The sequence below is a fragment of the Myotis lucifugus genome, unplaced genomic scaffold (assembly GCF_000147115.1).
Source record: "Myotis lucifugus unplaced genomic scaffold, Myoluc2.0 scaffold_330, whole genome shotgun sequence".
NCBI lineage: Eukaryota > Metazoa > Chordata > Mammalia > Chiroptera > Vespertilionidae > Myotis > Myotis lucifugus.
Window position 1 is genome coordinate 117,377 of NW_005871378.1, and position 27,559 is coordinate 144,935.

General features: G+C 53.1%; 2 protein-coding genes across 4 annotated transcripts in view; one reads left to right on the top strand and one right to left on the bottom strand.

Annotated features, from left to right (window-relative positions):
- Positions 1 to 27,559, top strand: part of ZCCHC24 (zinc finger CCHC-type containing 24) — a 98,636-nt gene that overhangs the window by 53,953 nt on the left and 17,124 nt on the right. The window contains exon 4 of one of the 3 annotated variants that reach the window (XM_014466241.2): positions 14,979 to 16,358. The exons of 1 other annotated variant lie outside the window; for it this stretch is intronic. In XM_014466241.2, the coding sequence (XP_014321727.1) occupies positions 14,979 to 15,011 (33 nt within the window). In that variant the 3' untranslated portion in view covers positions 15,012 to 16,358. Of the gene's footprint in view, positions 1 to 1,770; positions 5,661 to 14,978; positions 16,359 to 27,559 lie in introns of those variants that run through there. One more of the 3 variants, XM_006100844.3, reaches the window with a different exon arrangement.
- Positions 21,515 to 27,559, bottom strand: part of PPIF (peptidylprolyl isomerase F) — a 6,791-nt gene continuing 746 nt past the window's right edge. The window contains 5 exon segments of the mRNA XM_006100845.3: positions 21,515 to 22,508; positions 23,663 to 23,738; positions 24,208 to 24,304; positions 25,885 to 25,973; positions 26,424 to 26,456. Coding sequence (XP_006100907.1) covers positions 22,373 to 22,508; positions 23,663 to 23,738; positions 24,208 to 24,304; positions 25,885 to 25,973; positions 26,424 to 26,456 — 431 coding nt within the window. The 3' untranslated portion in view covers positions 21,515 to 22,372.

The following is a 27,559-nucleotide window of genomic DNA, read 5'->3' on the forward strand; positions in this document are numbered from 1 at the left end:
GGGGCGGGCAGGGGATGTGACCTGCCTGGGCCTTTCAGCTTGGAATCCTGGCTTCAACTTGTATTGACTCTACCAACTGTCCCCCTTCCATTAATCACCATCAACATCGGCGGCAGCAGCATGAATAGTGTCTATGTGCCGTCTCTTTCTATTCCTGGTCTTCATTGAGTTGGAACAGCATCTCATGAGAAACGTGTTGTAACATCTCCTTTTACAGATGGGGAAATGGAGGGTCGGAGGGAGGTCGGGTGGCCTGCTCAAGGTCACGGGCAGCAGAGCTGGTGTCCAGCCCAGGTGCCTTGGGGACAAACTCTTCTCTGGCCAGGAAAGCCGGTCATCTGTAAGCCCCTGGCTATGAGGTCAATGCTCCCATCCTTTTTCCAGTCCGTCCTGTGTGGTACAGGCCTGGAAGCACAGGGATGGGCTTCCTGCCCCTGGATCCTAACCCTGCCCACCCACGGTCCCTACGCGCATCTCCCAGAGCCCTCTGCCTCTCCATCCCCGACTGCTCGCTCTGAGTGCCACCTCAGGGCCAGGCGCTGCATCATTGGGCAGAAAAGGCAGTATTTTACCTTTGAGTGGCTTGCGGTCTCGCCAGGGGGCAGCGCTCACCTTCACTGTCCTCCCAGGACCATCCTGGGTCATGGTCAATGGCCCTAAGACTCCCCTCCCTGGCCAGCTTCCCCCCAAATCCGTGCAGGGGACGCTTCTGCAGGCAGGGCTCTGGGTCAGGGCTGTGCCAAGGAACTGCTCGGGAACGCGCCTAGTAGCATCCATAAACCTTCCAAGGAGACCAGGCTTGGCTGGCTGTGAGGCCGGGGGGTGGGGGGGCGGGGGGAGAGGGAGCAGGGACCTGCCCCTAGTAACAGAAAGGTTTACAAACACTGCTCAGTTTACAAACACCAAGACCTCCGAATCCTCCCGGTGCCCTGCAAATGAGGTGTGACGATGGCCCACTTCACAGACACGGAAACTGAGGCTCCCTGAGGTCGCACAGGGAGTGAGCAGCATCAGCTCCCTGCTCTGGGCCTCAGTTTCCCTATTAGGAAACCAGGAGGTTCCGCTCATGTAGCCTCAACAGACATGGCAGATGGCGTGCCTGGCCCTGGGAAGTGGGGGATCCAGAGCACCGGCTGCTGACCCCTCACAGAACTGAGGGCTCATTCCCTCAGACCTGAAGAGTTTCGACCGTGTCCAGGTTAAACTCTGCTTGAGTCCTGAGGCCACACGCGGAGGCACGGGAATGACAGCATCCAGGGAAGAAGTGCTGGGTGCCGGGAGGGAGGCCGGAGGTGTGGGCTGGGGTCTCCCTGGCTCGGGGCCTTGCTTCCCTTATCTGCATAATGTCTGTGCACCTGTCTTGCCTCTATCCCAGGTTTTTGTGAGCTTCTGGCGGTGGCTGCTCAGAGGGTACTGGGGAATGGCAAAGGGTGTCCAGACCCGGGCTCTGGGTATAGGACCCTCTCCCCCAGCCCTGGCCCAGCCCAAGGCCCCAGACTGTGCCTCTGGGGACAGCAAGAGGCAGGAAGGGCCCTGGTGCCTAGGGAAGCAACCTCTGTGGCCACAGCACACTCCCTCTGGGCTCGCTCTGTGTATGTCTCGCTCCTCCTGTCTCTTCCTCCCTCTCTCTCCCTCTCTCTCCCTCTCTCTCCCTCGCTCTCCCTCTCTCTCCCTCTCTCTCTCTCCCCCTCTCTCTCCGGCTTCACTCTGTGTTTCTTGCTGCCCCTTGGTCTCCCCGCCTTGAGCCCTCTTCCCGCTTCCTCTCTGCAGAGGCCCCTGGAGAAGCCCGATGGCCTGGACGTGTCCGACCAGAGCAAGGAGCACCCCCAGCACCTGTGCGAGAAGTGCAAGGTGCTGGGCTACTACTGCCGCCGAGTGCAATGACCGGCCGTGCGCCGCCTCCGCCAGCCAGAGAAGACCCGCTGTGTTCGTCCATGTTGCTGCGTGTCCCCATGTGTGTGGGGGTGTCCTCACAGGCATGCGGGTCTGGGCAGGGGGTCTTAGGTTCTTGTCTCATGTGTGTTGACAAACAGTGTTACTGACATAGCTGCCCCGCGGAAGGCGGGGTCTCTGGGACTCCCCAGGTGGGCTGAGTCTGTGGGGGGACTGGGGGCGAGCTGGGGTGGATGCACAGGACCCACAAAGCCCTCGGGGTCCCCTGCAGGCTCTCCTCCTCTGAGACCCCTTTGGTGAGCAGCCTTGCATTGGCCACAAGTGCACTAAATTTACTGTGAATCCCAAAGCCTGTGGGGGTTGTCTCCCCAAGACCAGCCGGCGCCTTCTCCTCCCCAGGGCCTTCCAGGCTGCCCCGTGCGCACAGCACCCTCACAGAGCCCCGTTTCTGTGTCCCGTTCAGGTCAGCAGTCATGGCGAGCTGAGGCCTGGTCTAGCGGCTGCTGGGAGTGAGCCTCTCTGCCCCTTGTCCACTTTGAGCCCAGAACCTGACTGCCTCTGACGTCACTGGTATTACACTCGGGCTCTGCACCCGCCTCCCCAAAGACCCAGAGGTCAGGGACGGGGCGGCAGTGAATGTTGGACAGAGTCCCAAGGTGTGGCCTGGGGCACACCAGGCATCACCTCCCCCAACACACACTTTCCCCACGTGCTTGGATTTGTCAGCCCATCCCTTCCCTTCTTCACCTCCCACCCCCGGCCCATCCCCGATGGAGGTTGGAGGGCCCTGAGGCAGCCGCTGTGGCAGGAAGGGCACGGGCCTGGCAGCTGGAGACCTTTGTTCAAGTGCTGGCCCTGCTGCTGACAAAGTATGAAACCTGGGGAGGACTTCTCGTCTCCGGGCCTCAGTTTCCCCATTAGGTCAGTGAGTGACACTAGTAAGTGGGGGTGGGGGGGCACCTCCTGGGCACAGGACTGAATTTGGAGAGTGTCACCAGGTCCCACACTCACACCATCCCCCATCAGTCCATCACTGCAGTCAAGCCAAGGGTGCCAGCCCCACCCCTGCCTGTCGTCCCAATCCCTGCCTGTGGTCCCCACCCCTGCAAAAGTGAAGGAGAAGGGTCCCCCTCCACCTCGCATGGGGCAGCCCCAAGCCACGCTGCAGAACCCCTCCCCCCGGGGAGCAGGGAGACACTGTCCGGCAGCGGGAGGACCACCCTCTTCAGGGAGGAGCCTGTTTCTATTGTCCTGCGTCCTTCCTTTCTCCCAGGGACAGGGAGAAAGCTGGTTGGCAGGACCGAGTCACTTGATTTTGCCCCAACGTGATGCCTCTGTGGGAAAAAGTCAGACCACGAAATGGGCCTGAAATCCAGTGTTTACCGCGGCTCAGGGACACCCAGCCGGGGTCCAGTGCCTTTGTTTTCAAATGAAAATGTTTGTACAGCTGAGGAGTTACAGTCAAGTTAACCAGGAGTCCAGGGAGCAAGTGGAGAAGATGGAGTGAGTGTGTTTGAAGCCAGGGGGGCTGCAGAGGAGATTTCAGGGGGTCGCGGCCTCTGAGCACTTAAAAGGGGGGTATTTGCTCCAACCTGAGCCCCAAAGCTGCCTCCCTCCTACCCACAGCAGCCATGCCTGGCCGCTGGCTGTGGCCACCCTCCCACCCACTGGGAATGCCAGGGTGGAGTCTCTGCCCAGCTGTTTCCGGCTGTCCCCACCGGGCCAAGGTGAGCGGAGTCGCCCTGGCTGGAGGCACTGTGGCTGAGAAGCTGTCACTGCCCGTCATCCTAGTGCGCAGCCACAGGTAATGCTCCCAGTGGTGGGCAGTGTGCTTGTCCGCTGCCAGCACCCGGCCCCAACTCTTCCAGGGACCTGGCCCCACAGTGGGACCTGCCAAGTCTGCGGCAGAGGTGGGGAGAGCCCATACCCTAAAAGAACCGGGACTCCAGGCCGCTGGAGGCCAGGGCCTTCCACGGGCCACAGGAGATGGGCTATCACCCAAAGTGACCTTCCCCGTGGGCTTGTCCAGCTGGCAGCCATTGCCCCTGCCATCTGTGCCCAGCTGGCCACGGGGGGCTGGGCCCTCTGCAACCCCCTCCGGTATTGTTCTGGCAGAACTTGGTCAGCAAAAGCCTCTGATGCCCAGGCTGGCTGCTGTGGGAATGAAGTGCTCAGAGGCCTGGGAGCCCAGGGGACGAGCAAGTGTGTGGTTCAGTACGTTCAAAAGGGACAATGGCTTGCAGTTAGTAGGTCTAGTGACGTAGCTGGGAGAGAACAGTGTTTACCCCATTTGAAGTATTCAGTAGTTCTACTTGTGAATTTGTATTTATTTTGAGTTATACTTGACACAGAATTCCTTTTTTAAAAGAAAAAATACTATTTGTGTATTTTGAAAAAAAATCATAGATGTTAAAATTTCTGCATAGTTACCAATTTTTCTCACAACACTGAATTTGTTACCTTCTCCTGAAAAATCCTCACAGTGATTGTTGTCTGTATATATTTGAAGGCCTTTTTAAAAAAAAAAAAAAAGAAAAGAAAAGAAAAAAATAATTGTTTGATTTTTGACATAAAAAAACAAACAAAAAGAGGCATTTTCAAAACTTCAGAGCTTTCGGGAGGGCAATAGAATATCAAACAAAATGTCTGGAAGTATTTTGCAAACCTTCTTGTTGAGGTGCGAGAAAATATTTATGGTGAGAACTTTTCTCTCCTGGGGTTTTTTTCGTTTGATTTTTTTTTTTTTTTTTTTACTATACTTTGGTCTGTAAAAAGTATGCAACTGAACTACATTAAGAAGGAAATATTGTCTCCATAGAATATTTTATGAAGTTGGTACATAATTCTGACGAGGAAAAAAACACCTTCGCAATTCTTTAAGCCATATTGTTGCTATTCTGTGTTGTTTTCCTTGGATGAAAATATCAGTATTAAGTAGCCAGCATATTACCCCAGTCTTAGACTCAGTGATATGTGTCTGTCCTGTATTTATACATATGTGTATCTGGAAAGTATTGCCTTTTTAAGGGAAGCTCTTAGGTATGTAGTGAAAGGGGGATGGTGACCCCTTTGAGCCTCCTCGGCTGAGGATAACAAACAGCATTGTAATCCGTTCCCTTGCACCTTCTCATTATTCTCTCGTTATTATGGTTGTTAGTTTAGTAGGGGGCAAGGAGGTGGCCTAGGGGAGGAAGGGGTATGTGACTAACCAGCCCCCTGTGGCCTTGCCTGGGGAAGGCCCGGTCAGCAGGGCCCCGGAGGGCGGTGAGAGGAAGGGAGGCAGTCTTCACACCCCTCTGGGTGGCCGTCTGAGCCATGCCTCGGAGCCCCAGGCTCTTAGAACTTGGATTTGTCAACCAGAGCCCTCACTTGCCCTCCAACGTCTAATAGACTTGAACCTATTCTACCTGAGTATTTAACCAACATCACTACATTGTAGCCAGCGCAACAACTAACCCTGACGTGCGGGAGGTGTCCCCGGGGCTGGTGGCAGCGGGCTTGCTGCTCTCCGCTGCCGGCCTCACCGCTCACCTCCTCCACTCCCGTGGGGTGACTGTCCGTGTCTGTATCCATGAATGCGTGTGTGTCCAGCTAAAGAGACAAATGGCCCGTGGGCCCAGCTCGGAGAGCACGGCAAGGCCCCTGAGCTCTCCGAGGTCGCCCTCGGGATGGCATTCCGTTGTGTGCCTTATTCCTGGAGAATCTGTATGCGGCTTGCCCGTAGAAACATAGTCTTTTCCTGCGGCATTAAAGGACTTTAAAGGCCGGAGGCTCGTGGCTTTCCTTGTTTACACAGACACCAGTGGGGAGCTGGGCGCTTTCGCAGGTTCTGGGCCGAGGGGGAGGGAGGGACTTGCGGCCGCCCTCTGCTCTCCCGGGCCTGGGTCCACCGTCCGTGCCCTGCCTCCATCCACTGATGGGCCTCCCCCCAGCCCCTCTGCCCCAAGGGGACACTCTCCGGGCGAGAGCCCTCCCCAAGTCGGGCGAGATTGTCAGCACATTAGGTCACACGTTAGCTGGGCGATGGGACTGCCGGTGACCATATATAGGAGCGAATCTTCTGGGAGCAGAGCCGGCGGGCGCCCTGGGCCCTGCGCCCCTGCTCACACTGGCCCTCGCACCAAGGCTGGGGTTGGGGCCTCCGACGCTGGGCATCACAGTCAGCAAAGCGCCGTGTCCCGGGCCTCCTGGGGAGTCAGGCAAAGGAATGAGGGTCCCTCTTCTGAGCAAGTCCCCGAGGGGCTGGGCTGTCATGTGGTGGGCTTTGCTGGGGCCACAGACAGGAAGCCACGCTCAGCGGCTCGGGAGCCACGCAAAGCGACCTGCATCCGGAGTCTTCGGCCCAGGATCAGACGCTGCGCATCCTCAGCCTTGCTGCTCACAGAAGCACCTACGGGGCCTTGTTCTCACCGGAGACCCTGCGATACCGGCCTGGACATGTCCTCGGGTTCTTAAAGCCCCGGTCAGGCCGACGGGCACGGCTGAGGAGCACCGGACTTCGCAGTGGTCCCTCATGGTCCCGTGGGGGTGACGGTGACATTGTGCGGAGGCAGGTGGGCGGGGCAGCCTCACTGGGGGGCACCGCACCCTGGGCTCCAGCCAGTGGTGCCGCGAGTGTACTGCCCAGAGTGTGTGTGGTGGGGGGAGGGAGGCTGGAAATGCAGGTTCTTGTGTGAAATTGTCCGTTTTAATTTTGGCAACTAGTTTGCTAAATATTTACCAAGTGTACAGATCACACCATGTCTGCGGGCCAGCTCCTGAGTTCAGCCTCTGAGATGGGGCAGAGAAACAAGATGGGAGGCCTTGGGATGGGGGAGGGGGCAGGGGCAGGAACAGAGACACCCCCCCCCCACTCCAGAGCAGGACCCCTTGTCTCCCTTGGGGTGCACAGCGAGTCTGGAAGCCGCCAGCCCTTTCCTGCTTATGGGCACAAAGGGAGGACACGCCTCTGCGGCCTCCCCTCAGGCGTGTGCAAGGCGCTGGGCCATGTCTGAAGGCAGGTGGTGTCAGCTGGCCAGGCCGTGAGCGGTGAGGGGACTCAGCCCACACAGAGTGGGAGGCGGAGAGAATAATCACCTGCCCTGCTGCTCCGCAGACACTGCCAGGGGCCAGGAAGGGGCTGCCCTCCAGGGACAGGCTGAGGACAGAGCAGGGTCTGTCTCAGTGCGCCCCGTCCCCAAGACCTGCCCGGCTGTGTGAGGTGGCAGATCCTCGCCTCCGAGCCCCAGCTTCCGTGAGGCTAGGGTGCAGACAGGATGGCCCAGGGAGCATGAGGCGCAGTGCACGCTTGGCACCCGGGAGCCAGGGGCAGTGGATCTCCTGCTCCCACTGCTTGTGGCTCAGGCAGAAGCCTTGCCAGAGATCACACAGGAAGTCAGAGGGGGAGTGGGCCTCCCACCCGGGACCCCTGGGCTCACTGAGCACCCACTGTGTGCCAGGTTCACCGAGTGCCCACTGTGTGCTGGGCTGAGGCCCCAGGTTCACGCTCGCTCATCTGCCCTTGTGTGTCAGTGTGCAGGGGCCCCTGTGCTTGTTTTGTTTTCCGTGGAAAAAAAAAACACAAACCCAAGGCAAACACAGCCTGCATTTCGACATCTCCCAGAGCCGTGGAAACCAGTCATTCCCCTGGACAGGAAGGGTTTCCGGTCGGACTTAATGTCCATGTCCAGAGGCTGCCAGCGCTGAGGGCTGGGAGAGAGCAGAGTCCGCCACCGAAAGGGGCGTCAGGGGACCCAGGGAGGACGGCCCAGCGATGGGCCCACACCCGCCTTCCTTCGAAACTGACACCCACCCCATATTTCTGTCGGAATGAAGTCAAGGCCCCAGTGAGTAAGGGCTAGGAGGGCACCCTGCGGGCAGGGACGGAGCCCGGATCTGAACCCCAGTTCCCACTCAGTGCAGTCTGAGGCGGACCTGGGCGGGGCCCAGGCAGCTCCTGCTCCCAGGGGTGCAGAGGGGAGGTAAGGAATGAAGCCCGGGGCTGAGGTGCTCTGGAGGGACAGGCCGCTCCAACCCACTAAGGCCTTGGTATAAGGAGCCCCTGGCGCCTGCTCCCGACACAGAGAAGGGCGACCATGCCAGGCCCAGGCCTGCAGGAGAGGGCGCAGCACTCACCCACCCCCGCTCCTCAGCACCAGAGCAGCAGGAGCAGCGCCCCTCCCGTGCCCCAGGCCAGGCTCCCACCACCACCCCTTCCTGACGTGTGATGAGCCTGTGTCCTACAGGCAGCGCCTGCACGCACCTGCGGCTACAGTGGCTTCCCTTCCCACCCACCCTGCAGTTCCTCACGCCCCAGGCTGGGCCCGGGTGGCCCTCCGGCTCTGTGCTTAGTCCCATCCCAGGCCCAAGTCTCTCCTGTGCCCTCCTAACAGTCCTGGCAGGAGCCAGGGCAGGGAACAATATGCCAACGTGACAGGTGGAGAAACTGAGGCCCGGGAGAAGCCTGATACGGAAGACTGACAGCTGGGGTCCCCTGCTGCGCCCCCGCTCCCAGCTCCGAGCTGTTCCTGATCCTGACGAGACGCCCAGTGGTTCCCCAGGAGCCTGTGCAGTCCTTGGGCAAAACGTTATGGCGCTTCTGGGGCCAGCCCAGCACTTGGCATCAGCCCCTCCGCCCAGATGCCCTGACCCAGCTCCCTGGCCGGGGAGAGGGAGAAGGGACTGGAGGAGCTGAGACCAAGGGGCCACCAGCTGGGGGAGGCTCGCCGCCTCTGGAGTCAGGCCTCTCTCTGGCTGTTCCCCAGAGCTCTGGCCAGAGCCAGGAGCAGCCTGTCCCGGGACAAAGGTCCCTCCAAACCCCCCATTTATCAGAGATGATAGAGGCCCTGTGCTGGCCCCGCCCCTGCCCCTGCCCCTGCCACACACTCATACACACCTACTCTGCCTGCCCTCAGCCCTCCACTCTGCCCTGGGTCCTCACACCTGCCCAGCCTGGCCGGCCAGCCTTCTGCTGTCGCTCAGAGCCCAAAACCAACTAGTCCAAGCCCCGTGGTGGGTCTGCAGACCTGTGTGGAAGCCAGAACTCAACAGAGCCCTCAACACAGCCCCCAACCCCAGTTGCTCTTGCCTCCACTGCCTCCGGGGTGACCAGGCCTGGCACCTGCACCTTCTCTCCTGGACCCTTGCTCATTCTTGTCCTCCTCGTCCGGCCACAGCCTCCAGCACCTGGACTCAGGTCAGCCGCCCTCCCACCTCCTCCCTCTTGGTCCAGGAAGCAGAGGGGCTTCCTCCCCACCCCACACGCCCCATGCTGAGAGCTGAGCAGCACCCTCCCTACACCTTCTCAACATCCCACACTTCCACCTCTGGTCACCCCTTGAGGTTGGGGCGGCCCTGCAGCCTGTGGGGCCATCTGAGGTCCAAGTCCTACCTCATGTGTCCGGGACCGTGGCACTTGCCTCCTCATCCTCATCCTGGCAAGGACTGGGGGTCAGAGGGACCGTCCCCCTAAGCCAGTCGCCTCCCCTCTCGGCCCCGACTCCCTGCCTTGGGAAACGGGCATGATGCTGCCTGCCACCTGCGGAGGGTCAGCGTCAGGACTGACGGGGTGAGGCAAAGTGCTTGCACCTGGGACGTGCTCAAGACCGTGTTGGCCACTGCACCCGCCACGGAGGTGGGACTGTTACCTGGGCCTGTGCTGCCCTGAAAATGGCCCTCAATTTCCCCTCTGCTCTGCCTCCTACCTGTCAACCCCAGGAACCAGGTGGCAGGAGTGAGGGCTCCCTGCTCCCCCAGGGGCCAGACAGACCCAAGACTTTCCCCTTCCTTCCTCAGGCACCCACACTCTGTTAGTTCATTTCTGGCTTCTGTCTCCGTTTCCCTCTGTGCTGAGGCAAAGGACCCTCCCCTGGCATGTAACTGGGCCTCCTCTCCCTGGAACCTGACCCCAGCCCTGCCCCACAGGCTTCAAACAGTGTGGTCCCGCTCCCCCCACATCCTGGCCAGCTCAGAAATTCCCGGCTTTCCTCCTCAGGGATGGCCTGATCCCCTGCTTCCCCCTGGTGGCTGAAGCTGAGAACTGCAACTTTCCTGTAGGCCGTAAGCCTGTAAGGTGGATAAAAGAGAATTATTTTTCTCTCCCAAATCCCAGGTGAGTCCTGATCTTCCAGCACAGGGCTACCCAGGCCACATATACCTATCTTGGGTAAGAGTGTCACGTTGTAATATCTGGATCTTCTACTCAATTATAAGAAAAAATGCACGCACAATGTGAAGTGGCAACAGCACAGGAAAACAGGAAGCAGGATTTGAAAACTCCTAGTAGCCCAACTTCCCCCAGAGATCACTATGTCCAGCGTCTGGCAAGATCCTTCCATAGTCTTTTGTTTGTATAAATATGTGTGTGTAATGTACATACACACACACATATGTTAACAGGATCACGCTTGACATGCTGCTCTGTAACCTGCTTTCTTTACCACCTTTGCCCGTTAGCACAGAGGTCTGCCTCCTTTGTCTAACAGCTGATTGCGTTCCTCTGTTGAGTGACGTACTTATCAATCCCCTATTGAAGCATTGTTGTTTTCGAAAGTCAGTCTTCTTTTTAATTACCTTTTTGTTTGGTGCAGTAGGAGGATCTGGAGTCAGGAAAGCCAAGGTCTGACTTGATAGGTCTCAGCCCACTGTCTTTGATCACATCCTGATGCCTCACCCCTAGGCCTCAGTTTCCCCATCCGCACACTAGGGCATTGGGCTCCACGTAGAACCTTCACCCTGGCAATCCCTCTGAGCTGATTCCCATTGGGTTGGCAGAGCCTACAGGCTGCTCTGCGGTCACCCATACAGTTTTGGGGGCTGGTGCAGTGAGGGGGCCTGTGAGCCCAAAACCTATTTGAGGCCTGAGGCCACTGAGCACTTAGACAGTTGTGGAAAGAAACAGCCTGGGGTGCTGCCTGCTCAGACCTGAGCCTGCTGCCCCTCAAGAGTGAGGCTGACTCGGAGAGGAAGACTGAGGTCTGGCCCACAGTCCTCTTCTGGTGCACCCGGGCCCCTGGCTGGCTGCTTTCTCCAGGAGGGGAATGTGGGCGCCCATATCTGGCTCCCCCAGCCCTGTGCTGACATTGTATGTTACCCAAGCAATAGAGGATGTATTCTCCTTATAAGCACTTCAGACAATACAGCAGATGACTTCTTCTGGCCAAGATGGAGTAAAAGCAGGATTTACCCTGCTGCTTTAAACAACTAAACAAAAAGACAAAATATATGAAGAAATGGTTTTCAGAAAGTGGGCCAGGCAGTGCGGAGCAGGAGTTCTTGAGAAAGGAAAGCAAATGGGGTGAGCCCTACAGGTGCCGAGCGCACTGCCTGGCCTGTTTCCAGGTCGGCGTGCAGGGAAGGGGGGCCGGAGCCAGGCGTTGCTGAGACAGGGTTGGGAATTTGGGAAGGCAAGGGATGGGTAGAACTTTCCGACCAGAGTACTGGGAAGAAGAGAGCCGAAGCAAGAATGGAGAATGCCCTGGAGAGGAGGAAGCTGCAGAGAGAGGGCTCCAGGCTGTGCGCGTGACTCCCTCAACTCCAGCTGGAGACTGATGAGCACGCGTGTGTGAGGAAATTACCTTCAGCTGCTGAAAGACTTCAAAAAGGAACAAGCAGAACTAAGTCCCCAGAGCTCACAGGGGCCAGAAATAGTTTGAGTTCCCATCAGCCAGACTGCAAAACCCACTAATAAACAGGGAGAGTTCTTAGAAGGATCTGACCTTGATGGTGGGCAAACTCAGTCCTTGACTAACGAGTTCCGGTCTCTTCTATCCAGGCTCAAAAGAACTGAACTGTTTCCAAAGAACTTACTGCATTCCAGATAAAGCTTATGAGTATTTAGAGGAATACAAACATATTCAGTACTTAAGTTGAAATGTCTGATATCCAATAAGCTAGGTATCTAGAGAAGCAGAAATGTATAACCCATAACGAGGAGGAAAAATTATTTAAAACAGACACGACACAGATGACAGGTAGACAAGGATATAAAACCAGTTATTATAACTGAATTCCATATGTTCAAGAGAATGAGGGAAGCATGAGCAGGTCAAAAAGAAACATGGAAATTATCTTTTTAAAGACCCATATCAAACCTTTAGTGGTAAAAAATAAAAGTTCTGATATGAAAAATACACTGGATGAGATTAACAGCAAATGAAAAGAAGAAAAGATTAATGAAATTGAAAACATCGTTTTAGAAACTATTCAAAACGAAACACGCAAATATAAAGTCTGAAAAGAACCCCCAAAAGGAACAGGGCATCAATGAGCTGTGAGATAACTCCTGTCAGATTAGTATAAATAATAGGAGTCTCCAAAGGACAGGGAAGAGTAAAATACAAGAGAAAGATATTCAAAGAAATAATTGATAAAAGTTGTTGAAAACTATAAACCTGTAAATTCAATCAACCCAAATACAAGAAGTAAAGAAAGAAAACCACATCATGTCACATCATAATCAAGTTGCTTAAAATCAGTGATAAGAAGATTGGGGAAAAGGATACATTACATAAAGAAGAATAAATATTAAAATGGTAGCACATTGCTCATCAGGAAACAAAGAAATTCAAGCCAGATGACACTGGAGCAACATTACTGGAAGGAGAAACTGTCAGTCTAGAATTCTAACTCAGCAAAAATATTTTTCAAATATGAAGGCAAAGTAAAGACTTTTCAGATATTCAAAGACAAGATAATTCATCATCAGAAGACATGTATTATAAGAAATATAAAGGAAGTCTTTTGGCCAAAAAAAATTATACCAGATAGATATCTGCATCTTCACAAATGAATGAAGACATTGAAAAATGGTTACAATGTGGGTAAATACAAAAGACTTTTTAAGAATAATGAATACATTATTATTTAAATGTATTCAAAAGATAAGTGACTGTTTAAAATCACAATATATGTTTATAGCATGTCAACAGTATGACAACAGTAGGGCAAAGGTCATGTAAGGGAGAAATGAAAGTCTATTGTGGTGAAGTCCTTATACTATATGTAAAGTGGTACCGTGTCACTTGAAGGTAGACTGTGTTAAGTTTAAGATGTAAACTATAAACCTAAAGCAACATAACAAAGAATTATAGCTAATAATCCAACAGAGAAGGTAAACGGAATAATAAAAATCTCAATCCAAAAGGAGGCAAAAGAAGAGGAAAAAGGAAACAAATAACTATGGGATGAATAGAAAAGAAATATCAAGATGGTAAATACAAACACAACCATATCATTAATTACATTAAGTATAAGTGGTCTAAACATACCAATTAAAATACAAAGACTACTAGAATAAAAAAAAACCCAAGACCCAATCATATACTGTCTACAAGACACCAACTTTAAATACAAATATGCAAATTAAAGGTGAAGTTCCCCCTGTGGGAGGCAGTGTGAAGAGCTCCATATACCTAGTCCTCTGTGAAGTAAGCAGAGTTGGTAAAAACTATTTTAAAAAGCCAAACTGTTTAAAGTCTCTGGAAATTTTCGTGAGAGTATAGAACAAATGAAAAAAACAGTTATTCAGGAAAATTCACTGAACTTAAGAGCCTGTGGCCTTGGCACATAGCGACTCCCTCCCCCCACTTCCAGCTCAGCCTGGTGGAAGCTTCTCAGCGGATGGGGCTGCCAAGAAGATGAGGCTTTCCCTCACCTCGCTCTGTCTGAGGAGGAGAGGTAGGCCAGAGAATGTCCAGTCTCCTCCACCTTCATGTTGAAGAGGCTAAATTCTGCAGGCGTATGGCTGAGAAGACAGGGGCTCTTTCCTCACCCATACAATGGAGGTTCTACCCCAGGGAGAGCATCAAGAATATGGGGGCCCTAATCTCCCCTGGTCCAGCTCACTCCAGGGCACAGGGTCCACACCAGGAGAAGTGAGCCCAGAGCATCAGAAGCTGCCACCTGCCTGGCTTCCAGAGGAGCGGCTCGGAGATTTTGCACAGAAAGGGGAGCAATCTCTAAAACCAGAGCTCCAAAGCTCTCCACAGAGAAACTGGTTTTATTTTATTTTTTGAAACAGAGAGGAGGAATATTCAAGCCTATGGTCATTTTGAAAGCAATAGATAAATTGGACTTCGTCCATATATACAAGTGTTATGCTTCAAGGAAGTCATTAAGAAAGTAAAAAGTTAACTCACACAATGGGAAAAATATTTGCAAATCATCTTTGATAAGGCATTGTATCTAGAACATAGAAAGAGCTCTTACAACTCGACAATCAAGACAACCCAATTTAAAACAGGCAAAGGATCTGAATAGACTTTTCTGCTAAGAAGACACGCAAATGGCTCATAAGCACGGGAGAATGTGCTCAGGAGCACTAGTCACTGGGAGGGGGGGATGCAAATCAAAACTGCAGCGAGACACCCTTCGTATCTGCTAGAGTGACTAGAAGGAAAAAGACAGGCGATGACAAGTGTTAGTGAAGTTGTGGAGAAACTGAAACCCTCATGCTCTGCTGGTGGGAATGTAAATATTTGTAGCTACGTTGGAAAACAGTTTGAAGTCTCCTCAAAACATTCAATATTGAATTGCCATTTGACCCACCAATTCTTATACTGCATGTAAAGTGGTATAGTATCATTTGCAGGTAATCTGTAACAAGTTAAACCACATAGTGTAAACCCCAGAGAAACCACTAGTAATATAAAATGAAGAATTAAATCTAATAAGTCAATAATAAAGATAAAATAGAACCATTTGGGGGGGGGGAAACACATTCCAAAAGGAAGTAAAAAATGGAACAAAAAACAGATGGGACAAAGAAAATAATAGCTAGGTGGCCAATTTAAATCTAACTATATTGATAATCAAGTATAAATGGTCTAAATATTTAATTGAATGGCAGAGATCATCAGGTTGGATAAGAAAGCAATGCTAATGCACCTTATGAGTCCATTTCTCTAGTTGTAAATCATCCTCCATTGCCCGGTTTGTGACAATGTAATTGCCACCTGAAATTATATTAAGCTTTACCAGTAGAGGGCACTGGAGAGACACTTTACTCTTCAGCATTCTCTTTTTTCCCTCAGAAGGTAAAACACATGCTATGGTTAATAATTTTTTTATATTGAGCTTCTCCTGATGAAATTACTGTGTTGTTCCAGGATCCTGTTTGGACCCATCCAATAAAGAATTGACACTGGAGATGACCCCACAAAGATGGGATTTAGAGATTTGTTTGGCTGTGCTCTTGGACTCGAAGGCAAGGCTGAATTACCTGACAAGGAGGAATGGAATTCTGGTCACGTACGGCATGCAGTGACACCACAATTTATCATGCTATCACCTGTGATTAAGTGATGAGAGAAGCGTGTGCTGTGGGAGGCCAGGTGGCTGCAGCACTTGGCTGTTAATGTCAGTAGTGACGACCGTAAGGACTGTGGCGTGGAATGAATCATTTTGAGCATGCTTGATTAGTTACCAAAAGAAAATGACAAACTCATGTCCTTTAAATTGTGGTGTGACCACAAAGCTTCCATTACAACTCTAAAAGATTCTCTCACTATATCGCTTAAAATCAGACAGAAATTTAATTGTGTAGGTGGATTAATTACAGTATCACCTGACTTCACAGTCACAATAAATTCGTCTTGTGCAAGGGCATTGATGGGAAAGAGTGGGATCCTGAAATCTGTGATGGGGACATCTCATTGGATCCCAAGGAAGCAACTTGAACCCTCAAGGCACTCTGTCCCTCCCCTGCCACAGCAGCTTCCCTTCTGCGTCTGAGAAAAGGCTTCTTTGCTTAAAGATACTCTGCTGACTTCACCTGGGACAGATGCTTTCAAAGATGATGCCCAAGACCCACCCACCACAACTTGCAAAACGAGGTCAAATCTCAGCATTTCCCAAAGAAACAGCAGGGGACTCTGAGGAAAGAGCTTACATGTACAAAAAAAAAAAAAAAAGTGAGACTACTAATACAGATTTTTAAGCAGATTTATTAAAATATAGTTCACATATCATACAACTCACCCATTTAAAGTGTAAGATTCAATGGATTTCAGTATATTCACAGGTATCTACAACCATCAGAACAGTTGATTTTTAGAACATTTTTATCATCCCATTGAAGAAAACTCTATCATACATAATCATACATACACTTTAGCTGTCACCCACTTAGCCTAGGGGAGGCGCTGCTGCGGAGGAGGGAAAGCTACCACCACCACCATTGCGCTCGCCAGCCGTGAGCCCAGCTCAGGGCTTCTGACTGAGCAGCGCTCCCCCTGTGGGAGCGCACTGACCACTAGGGAGCAGCTCCTGCATTGAGCATCTGCCCCCAGGTGGTCAGTACACGTCATAGCAACCAGTCGTTTTGCTGTTCGGTCAATTTGCATATTAGCCTTTTATTATATAGGATAATATTCCACTGGATGGCTATGCCATATTTTGTGGGTTTACCTTTTCACCATGAACATTTGGGTTGTTTCCATTTTGTGGCCATTATGAAGAACGCTACAATAAACATTTGTGTGCAAGTTTCCATGTGGACATGTTTTCATTTCTCTTGGGTATACAGTGGGGCCTTGACTTACGAATGTCCCGACTAACGAGTTTTTTGAGATATGAGCCGTCTCTCGGCCGATTTTTTGCTTTGAGTTGCGAGCTAAAATTCGGGTTACGAGCCAGCTTCAGATACCCCACCGCTAGTTGGCGCAGCGAACGTCACAGTGAACGCCACAACATCAGCCCAGCATCACGTGTCTCACTCATTCACTTTATGATTTGACATACGAGTAATTTGAGTTATGAGCTCCGTCACGGAACGAATTAAACTCGTAAGTCAAGGCCCCACTGTATTCCCAGGAGTGGAATTTCTGGGTCGTGTTAACTTTATGTCTAATCACTTGAGGAACTGCCAGGTGGGCCACCTTACATCCCACCACAGCAATTATCTTCTCCCATCGTGTGGGGTGTTTTCCACTTTCTTTATGGTGTCCTCTGAAGCACAGACATTTTAAATTTTGATGTTGGTGAATTCCAACTTATCTAATTTTTCTTTTCTTGACTGCTCTTTGGTGTTACAACTATAATCCTTTGGCCAATCACTGACATAGCCCTCAGCAGTGCTGAGTTTTACTGTTGAGTTCATCAAGGAATTCTTCATTTTTGGTATCCTTTTTTTTCATAGCATCTCCATTTGACTCTTTCTTATCATTTCTCTTGGCTAAAATGATTCTCCATCTGTTCATGCATGTTGCCCACCTTCCCCACTAGATCCTTTAACATATTAATCATAGTTATTTTAATGTCCCTAGCTGGCAGGGTTATATCTGAGTCTGATTATGTTGATTGCCTTACTTATTGACTATTTTTTCCCTTTCTCTTTAGTGACTTTTAGTTTTTTTATTGACTATTGAACATTGCTGTGCAATAGAAGAGAGCGATATAGTATGCGCACTGGAAAGTGGGTGTGCTGTTACTTGCTTCAGGTCTTTCCTGTGGGGCATTGAGTTGATTGTCAGGAGTTGAGCTGGGCTTGAGTTTTGGTGCTGGTGTCCTTACCTTCGGAGTCCACAGGTGCAAATGCCTGTAGTGTGGGCAACTGCTGCCGGTGCTTGGGGTGGGACAGGGGTGCTGAAGGGTTTTTCTCGGTGTTTGGCCTCCACTTGCAGCTTTCTGCAGCACAGAAGGTATCTCTCTGTGCCTTTTCTTTCCCCTGAGCAGTAGACCAGGCTGGGGTGCGGCCCTGGTCCAGCCTCAGTCTGAGGCATGTCCTCAGTGGGCGTTTGCCCTTTGCCCAGTGGCAGCTGATTTCTGGTTGGTATCAGTATAGGCTCTTGGGCCCTGGATGTTCCCTCGCCCCTCCCTGAGGGTTATAATCTTTATTCTACCTTGTCCCCAGCCGTGGTGAGCTTCTACTTCTTTCAGGGGACCACTGTCCTCCCCAGGGGATTAGGGATTTTGCTTCATAGGAGAGGAGAACCTGGGGAATGAGCACGGCTTCATGTCTTTCTCCAGGAGCTGAAACCGCCACGGCCTGCGCTCCAAGGCAGGCCCTCCCCCATGCCCAGCCTTTCTCCTGAGCATCGCGTGAGCCCATGGGAGACCTGGCCAGCGAGTGAACCCATGGGGAGCCCCAGCTATTTCAGATGGACACACCAGCCCATTTGCCTTTAGCAATTCATTAGAATTCCACCTGACTTCATCTTACCCGCCTGTCCCGTGGCCACACCTTCATCTTACCCGCTTGTCCCGTGGCCACACCTTCATCTTACCCACTTGTCCCGTGGCCACACCTTCATCTTACCCGCCTGTCCCGTGGCCACACATTCATCTTGCCCGCTTGTCCCGTGGCCACATCTTCCTCATGTCCCATCTCTCCCTCCAGGGCTTTGTTCCTCTTTGGGACTCAGGTCACCTGGTTGCCTTTCTGATGAATTCAAAAAGTTATGACTTTGTAACTTATTCAGCCTTCTCTTCTTGTTGGGGAGGAATGATGGTTTTTGCAGTTTTCTACCTCCTAAGCAAATGCAGATACCCAAACCAATTACTAATATGATAGGGCTATAGGTCATTTAATTGTCTATATTACTTATTTATGTAACATCTGAATTTTTACAAGTTGGTTAATGAGTAGGAGAAATGAGTATATGTGTATCAGCCAGGGTTTTTCAGAGAAATAGAACCAATAGGGTGGAGAAAGAGAGAGAGAGAGAGAGAGAGAGAGAGAGAGAGAGAGAGAGAGAGAGAGAATGAATTACTGTAAGAAATTGGCTCGTGCAATTATGGGGAGAAGTCCCAGGACCTGCAGTCGGTAAGTTGAGAGCCAGGACCCGTGGTGTAAGTTCCGTCCACGTCCAGAGGACTGAGAACCAGGAGGGCCCGTGGGGTAACTTCAGGTCCAAAAGTCAGCAGGCCCAGGACCCAGGAAGACCTGATGCTTCAGTGTGAGTCCGAAGGAGAAAGCTGCTCCTGTCCCAGCTCAGCAGGAGGAGTTCCCTTTCTCCTCCTCACGGCCGACTGCCTGGGTGAAGCCACCCACATTAGGGAGGGCAGCCTGCTTTCTGCAGATTTTAATCTCCCCCAGAAACACCCTCACACACAACCAGAATAATACCCGCCTAGGTGTCTGGGCACCCCGTGGCCAGCCAGGTTAACCATTACAATATAATAGTAAATAATAACACTAGCATCGTGATTCTAAAAGCTGAGGCGGATCTGGGGTGCAGCACAGAACCCAGACTTTACCTACCTACCCCGTTCCAGTGGACTTGGAACATGGGTCTGACTTCTGGTGCCCGTTTCTCACTCACTGAGAAGTTCCCTCCATCATGGCCCACCCAAGCCAGACCCTCCTCCGTGATGGCAAAGGAGCAGCTGAGGCGCCACCGTGGGACTCTCCTCCCTCACAGGCGGCCACGGGGAGGCAGCGGCAGCTGCCCTTGGTCTATGGAGAGCACAGCTGCCTCCACCCGAGAGTGGTGACTCCTCAGGTGAGGCATCTTTATAAGCGGAGGGTCTCACTCAGACCCGCAGAGCATCCAGCAAGTATGTGCCCAGAAGTAAACAAGGACTCCATGACCCCCCTTTCAATCTTGCCTCTCTGGCCTACACGCACATATTCGCACATATTCCCGCTTTAGCAGAATTATTATTTTAAAATTCAGATTCCTAGGTGCCACCCTAGAAACCTGTATCGGGGCGGCCGGGGGATCTGCATTCTCCACCAGCCCCTGCGATTCTGGGAGCTTTGCCTAGGCCTTACCAGCCCGAGAAACATCGGTGGACATTGCTCATCCCAGCCCAGCATCCCACAGAGCCCAGGGGCTCTGAAATTCTCCGTGTTCTCACCCCTGCTACACTAGGAAGTTAGACACGAAAAGTAAAGCTTGTATGATTCCACTGATAAAGAAGTCCTAGGACGGGCAAAATTAATCTCTAGTGCAGTAGCTGCCTCGGAGGGCCAGGAAGGTTACTTTCTGGAGAATGGAAATGTCCTATCATTTGAGTGGTGGTTCCTTCGTGTATGAATTCCTCAAAAGTCATCGACTATACACTTAAAATGTGTAAAGTTTACTGTATGCAAACGATGCCTCAATGAAGTCATTGTGAAGTGTCTGAGAAAAATGTGATTCCAGATATTTACACACGTGTTTACACGGCTCCACGTGATTAATTTCTGATAGCATGTGCATGACTCACTGCCCCTTCATGCCTAAGGGACTCACGCCAGCAATAAGTCAGTGTCTTGCCTGTGTTATCACTTAGGCTTCTGCTCATATAAGACCAGGCTCCGGCTCCTGTGCAGGGTGCTGGGAAGGGAGCTGCTGTAAATGGCCCCATTTTCAGGAAACTGTTTTAGGAAATCCCTGCATACTGGCCCTGTCCCCATACCTCAGAGCCCTCTGGATGGACACACCACACACCGAGACCACCTCAGAATCGCCATGGACCAGCAGGTCCCACCTCAAGGGGCGGGCACTCCTCAAACTTGTCAACAGCACCTCTGCCTCCCTAGTCCCTGGGGGTCAAGGGAAACTGCAGGGACTGAAGCTGTGACCTCAGATGTGTGTGACCTGAGGACAGAGGCCTGTGCATTCTGAAAAGCCCCTGACTGAACCTGGCCTCGCAGCCCCTGCTCTGCCTGGGGATTCACAGGATCCCCTTGGGCAATCATGACTCATGTCCTCAGTTTACCCATCTGTAAAATGTGGGACTGGGTGAGCAATTGCCAATTAATATTATTCAGCTCAAATTTCCATTATTCAAATGAAATTTCTTGCAGAGCCCCAATAAGAAAAAATTGGGGGGAACCTGGTTGAAAATGGGGCTCAGGAGCCCCTCCTCTTCTCTCCCCGCTGTTCTACTTTGAGAACCCCTAAGGCTCTCATTGTTTAAAAACTGCTGGGTAGGCTGAGCTCCCAACCCATGCAGCAGAACTCTGACTTCATGGAAACTCCATGACACCACATGACCCAATCCAGCCATGACTCCAGTGACCATGTCAACCTGTGACGCCACGAAACCTGACTCACAGCCCCCTCCTCCCAGTGACTCAATCCAGCCACTGACCTCAAGGTGATTATAAGGACACGTGACCACACATAATCTGACCCGGGAACCCGTGTGAAACAATTCCATTCCCACTGTGAATACAATGTGATTATTCCATTGTGTGGACTGTGCCATAGCTGGCTGATGAGGGACGCTCTTAGTCTTCCTCTTACCCCCTAGTCTGCCTTCCCTGTGGATTCAGAAACACCTAGAAACTATTCCAAATGTAAACGGCACATCTCGGATAGTGAAGTCCATGCCTAACCTTAGATGATGGAGCCTTCTCCTCTAAAATCCTGACACACGGAAGTACCATTCTTGCCTCTCCAAGTGCTAAGATGTGCCAGGCACTGTGCCATGCTCTGCATGCATCCATCAGACCCTCACCCGGTGAGGTGAGCGCTACTGTTCCCCTGTGAGCTGAGCAAAACTGAGTTTGTCACCAAGGGCAGCTGGCATGCTGGGTGGAAGCAGTGCTCCTGGAAAGGCTGTGGGTGCTGATGTCTGAGCCCATTCCCTCACCTGTAAAACAGGAGGGCAGTACACCCTCATGGTGGCTGGGGTGACTGACAGTCCACGAAACGCCCTCAGCACAGCAGCAGACACAGGGTCACTCAGTAAAGGCGGTCACACACACCAATCTTTATAGAAAATAGGGTTTATTTTCACATTTAAGGAGAACACAAATACATGTCCCTGAAGTCTACACATCATCAGTAGATTCAAATTACTGATTATTAAATACAGAAAAACCAAAGCCCACCAGGAAACACACATTTACTTTCTCCCAGAGCCCACGGTACTCATGGGCCGTTTTCAGTTTCCAACCAGGCATTCACATTGACTAGGCTCAGCTTGCAACGGCCTGGTTCCCAGGTTCATCTGCTTCTGCCCCACAGACTCTCCTCAGAAACAGCAGCAAGACGCCGGGATTCCCAGGGGCTGGGCCAGGCCTGGGCCACGAGACCCTTCAGAGAAGCCCTGGCTGCGTCCCAGAGGCCACGCGCTGGAGGTCTGTGGCCAGGGCCACCTCACAGCGTGGAGTCGTTAGTGTCACAGCTTCATCTCCAGGTAGTCTTGTTAACTAAATTATTCTTATTAGGAAGATATCATTACAGACATTCACAGCCTTTTTTTTGTAGCATCTGGCTTTTCCCCTTGATCGAGGAAAAGGCAGAAATCAGAACCCATCACCACCCCCCAATGTCCAAGGCACGTGTGTACTCAGGCTAGACAGCCACAACCGATGCCTGATGAGGGGCAGTGACATGATGTCCACAACGGGGGTCCAGACAGGGTCCTGAAGAAGGGCGGGCACTGAGGAAGCAGCCTGGGGGGCCCGGGGAGCTCTGACGTCCGAGATGCCTCCCTCAAGCACATGGCGATGGAGCAAGCACAGGCACCTCTGCGGGAGCCTCCACCGGGAGCCCGAGACAGCCACCTGGTGAGTCGGCTCCCAGGTGCAGCTGCTGCGGGCCTAGCACCGTGGCCACAGGGGTTAGCTCAACTGGCCGCAGTCCGTGATGACAATCTTCTTGGACGTCTTCCCGCTCTTGGAGCCATAGGATTCTATTTTCTTCACAACATCCATGCCCTCTTTGACGTGGCCAAACACAACATGTTTGCCATCCAACCTGTGAGGACAGGTGAGCCAGGTGGACAGAAGCAAGAGGAGTGCAATGTCAGCCAACATCACAGTCACTGCTCATGGCACTAGCGACCAGAACAGCCGTTCTGAAAGGGACGCACACCGAGAAGTGGGAGCCGCCCCCCAACGCTCCCGCTATCAATCGAGCCTTGCTGAGCTCCCCGAGTAGAGCGAAGGATGCCTCCCCCAGGGCTCCACTGTGTGCCCGGGCCTGGTAGCCTCACCCAGGAAAAGGGAGTTATTCTTGCTCTGCTCAGGATAGTGAACCACTCGAAAGGAATAGGTCTGTGTAAATGGAACTATTTTAAGTCATGAAATGAGAGCCCAGATAGCAAGTATGTGAGACTGAGTCCTGAGCAGTCCTCAACCTGACAGAGTTCCGAGAATCTAAAATGCAGCTTCATCCAGCACCAGCAGGGCCCCGGCTAGTCAGCCAAGGGCAGAACTGCAGGGCCCAGGAAGGGTTCCGAGCCAAGAGCAGGCGGAGCGAGCAACTGCCTGCCCAGCCCGACAACCGGCCCTTCTGGCTTGGAGGCTGGAGACAACTAGTATCTACCCTCACCCAGGTCTCCCCAGAGTCCTCAGGAATGGGCTTTAGTAAGTCTTAGCCCCCAGGGCTGGGACACAAGGGTCTTTGGCAGAGAAACGCATCCCTTGCTGGGAAGACATCCCTAAAATCCATGGGCATGTGGGAAAGGGGCTGGGCTGCCTGCAGGCCTCTGCTCATGCCTGATGAAAATGGGTTAACACCCATAAGCCTGCTACAACAGTTCCCGAGTGCACTCCACGGTCCAGATAAGCCTGGGAAACAACAGCTTACACCAGGCAAACAGGAGACGGCTTCTAGGACAGGCCACGAGGTCTGACATGTTCCGCAGCACTTCCCAAATGTACTCTGTATGTGTGTGCAAAACACACTGAGAAAATCCCAGCTGACCGCAAGAGTTGCAAGAACTACCCATATTCTCCCTCAATCCTCTCAGGAACTTCCTCTTTCTCTCATACAGAGGCACAGCCCCGGGAGGGCTGCTGGCCCAGAGCAGACAGTCCAGCCCCAAACTACCTTCCTCCCAAAGCGCACAACCCCTCCTCCAGCTGCAAGGCTGCCCCCCATGCTTGGAGCCAGGAGCGGGAACTCACCAGTCTGTCTTGATGGTGCAAATGAAGAACTGGGAGCCGTTGGTGTTGGGGCCTGCGTTTGCCATGGAGAGGACACCTGAGAAACAGGCAGGGGTGAGCCACGCTGCCCCAGGAGGCATCTCACCTGGGGTGTCACTCGAAAGAGCAGATGGCTCAAACGACACCAAGGACACTTGAGTCAGAAGAGGACCAGGCTGCCCTCCAGAGGAAGGAGAGGGCTGGAGAGCTCTCAGCTAGAGCCAGGGCAGGACCCACCCACTCTGGGCTTCTCACGCTGCACCGTGAGCCTTAAAGCCAACACAATGCTGAGGTTTGGCTAGAAGGCTCTCCCCCTTACCAGGTTCCCAAAGGCTAGTTGGTTTTTAAATGGAGAGCTCAGAAGGAAAAAGCTGCAGGCAAACCCAACAAACTGAGCACTGAAGGAAGAAGGCGTATGATGGGACAGAGCTGTCAGGGCTCACACTGCAGCCTCCAGGCCTGCCCGGCACGCCAGAGGCGGGGTCAAAGCTTGGGCACTCGGACCAGGGAACGCGGCCCCCACTCACCTGGCCCCACGTGCTTCAGTGTGAAGTTCTCATCGGGAAAGCGGCTTCCGTAGATGGACTTCCCCCCTGTGCCGTTGTGGTTGGTGAAGTCGCCAGCCTGTAGCACAGAGCACTTTCTGAGCGGCTGCCAGACGGCAGGGGGACACTGCTGCAGCGCTGGGGAGCCCCTTGCTCACCAGCCACCAGCCCCCCTCAGAAACCACCCACCCACCAGGCCCACCCGCTGGAAGCCTTTAGGCAAAGGGGTCAAAAAACATCCAATTATATAAGGACTAATAAAATAATAAGGAAAATAAGCTAAAGTAAAATAAGCTTCAATATTTTTTGACAATAACTATCCTAGTCTCTGAATGACTCACTTTTTGTCTGAGCAAGTTTTTAAATGACCCTCAAGGATTTAACAACCAAGGACAGGATTCTTACTGACCCAGACTTTTCTACCCACAACTTAGAGGATAAACAGGGAGGTGACCAGGGGCCTGATCCCAGGTCTGGAATGTGGGGAGCAGCAGCTGGCACAGAGTCGGTCCCCATGCTGAGCCCCTCCCTGTCCCAGCCTTTCCCTGGCTCCCCTCTGCCTTTGCAGGGATGGGTCCCCTCCTCAGGGCTTGCTGCCATTTTCCCGAGAAGGGATCTTCTCAGGTCACAGGGGTAACCTGGGCAGCCCACCTGCAGCGCCCTCAAATGCCAATAAGGTGTCCCCAAGGAGGGATGATTCTAAACCTTGGCCTGGGCCCTGCGGTGGGGCCTCCTCAGGCCTCCGAGAGCCTCCAGCTTTGCAAGTCCCCGCCTTGTCTGCCGCTGTTCAGAGGAAGACGCTAGCCCGGCTCGGGACACCCACCGCAGCTCCTGGGAGCCTCTGAGCAGAAAGCTACAGGGCCTGGCCAAGCCTGTCCCACGCCAGCCTCTCTGCCCCTCCTGTGGCATTTACCACATTAGCAAGCCCAGCTCCAACCCAATGCCACTCGCTACCATAGGATTACCCTACCTCTGGGTTTGCTGGCTCAGGACCCAGCCCCCTGCCCTAGAAGGGTCTGACCCAACAGAGGACAATCCCCAAGGAAGCACAGGTCCTGACCCCTAGGAAGTTCTTGCTGTCGACAGCTACCCTAAAACCTGACTCAGCAATACTAACGCCTCTGACAAATGGGCTAACGCCTCTGACAAACGGGCAGGACACATGACTAAACAACACATTCATCCAACCGAGAGATGCTCTTCTCTGGAAATGGAAGCTCCAAGCCCAGACCTGCACGTTCCTGTTCGTGCTCTCCCTCCTCCTCTTCCTCTTCCTATTCTCCCATGCCACGGGCTCCGTGACACACAGGGGCACCCTCAGACTTTGTACACTAGTCCTCTAAGCCTTAAGATACACCTCCACGCACGTCCATACCCAATGCCAGTGCTCCCTCCACAGGCTCAACTTTCCCAACGCAGCTGGGCAGGGCCACCCGGCCACTTGCCCTGTTGCTTAACTTCTGGGGCAGGAAGGGCTGTGGCAGCGCAGACAGGTTCCAGCCTCCCAGGGTGAGAGGCCTGGAGAGTAATTACAGTTGCCCTCCATTGGGAACTTTCCAAGCACCAGGCACATGTTCACCCATCACCCCTCAGAACACTGCTGTGAAGTGGCCCCCACTGTCCCCTTACAGAGGCCCCTGAGCAGCGAGGCCACAGTACCTGGCACATGAAGGACGGAATCACTCTGTGAAACGTGGAGCCTTTGTAGCCAAAGCCCTTCTCCCCGGTACACAGGGCCCGGAAGTTCTCTAGGGTGCAAGGGAGAGTCAGTCAGCAGGCCAGGCCTCAACTCAGCCCCAAGGGTGGTACTTCCTTCCACCCAGCATCCCCTCGAGCCCCCCAGGTGAGCAGGGCATGGAAGACCCTAGCCCGCCCCAAGTCTGCTCTGGCTGTGACCTGGGACATGCCATCTCCTTCTCTGACCTCAGTGGCAGAGCAAACAATCCTCGCTGTTCCAGCACCAGGCCAGCGGGGTAGGGAGTTCAAGGCTGTGAGCCACCAGCCGGTCACACTGGACACCACGAGGGAGGAAGTTGTCCCAGGGAAATTTACACGTGGCCTCTATTGATACTGAGGCTGCTACCAGACAGGTGGGCAGGGCCAACACTGAGCCCCACATGGAATTCCCATCTGATCCTGGGTCTGCTTGCCCAGACCCCTCCTGCCAGCCCACCCACCTGGCCTTGCCCCTCTCTTACCTGCTGTCTTTGGGACAACATCTGCCTTCAGCTGCAGGGAGAGAGGAGGGATGAGAGAAGATGGTTAGTCCAGAGGCCGGTGAAGGAAGGAACCTCTTTACCACCCAACCTCCACAGAGGCCGGGAGATGGAGAAATCACCATGTGCCATTCCATTCCTGTTACTCCCGCTGTGTAGGAGGCAGCCTAAGCAACTATCATTTTTGCCAGCTGCTTCCTGAATCCAAGGCTGGGAGGAGGCAGCCTCGGTTTCCTAATGTGTCAGGAGAGATCACAGGGCTGCCCTGGCTTGCTTCCCCGGGGAAGAGCTACCCATACAGCTGGGCCCAAAGCACCAGCCTCAGGGCCGGGGGGAGCCAGTCCAGGCTTCCCAATGCGCAGATGGGAAACCGAGGCTCAGAGAGGCAAGAGGGGTGGGAATAAGGAGAGGCCAGAGCCCGGGTCACGCTGGTCCCTGTCTCCCAGCTTCAAACGCCACCCTGGCGCCAAACCATGAAAATACATGGGAGCAGGAACGCCGATCTCCATGTTCCAGCAGAGAAGCTGAGGCCTAACTGGGCCCCCTTTGCTCAAAATAGGGCCACGCTTGAAGGTCACACGGAGCTTCTGCTACCTTCCCGCCGTTACCTTCAGGACTCTTTGCTTCTTGCTTTCGTTTTAAAAAAAAAAAAAAACGGCCCAAAGAGTCAGGAGCAGGAACTGACTGGAAGGGTGGCTGGGGTTGGAACTGGGCTCCAGGCACACAGCCCGCTCGTTTTAAAAAAAAAAACGGCCCAAAGAGTCAGGAGCAGGAACTGACTGGGAAGGGTGGCTGGCGATGTCCTAACCACCTCCCTCCTTCCCCAGAGCCTGGCCGTGGGAGCCCGAAGACGGGGAGCCCCATGTCCGAGAAGCCCGATCACAGGGGTGCCCGATGGCCCCGGAGCCCGAAGCGGGCCGGGTGGGGGCGGGGCCGGACCCCGCTCGCCCGGAGCAAAGGCCGCCACGTGCGCGCCCAGGCCGGCCCACCGCGCCATCAGGATCCCGACCCCTGGTACCCACCTCGCGGTTCTGGTCTCGGTTCCGACACCGAGCGGCCCGGGAACCCCTTCCCTCACCCGGGCGGACTAGTGGCCGGCCTCACATCCACGACCTGAC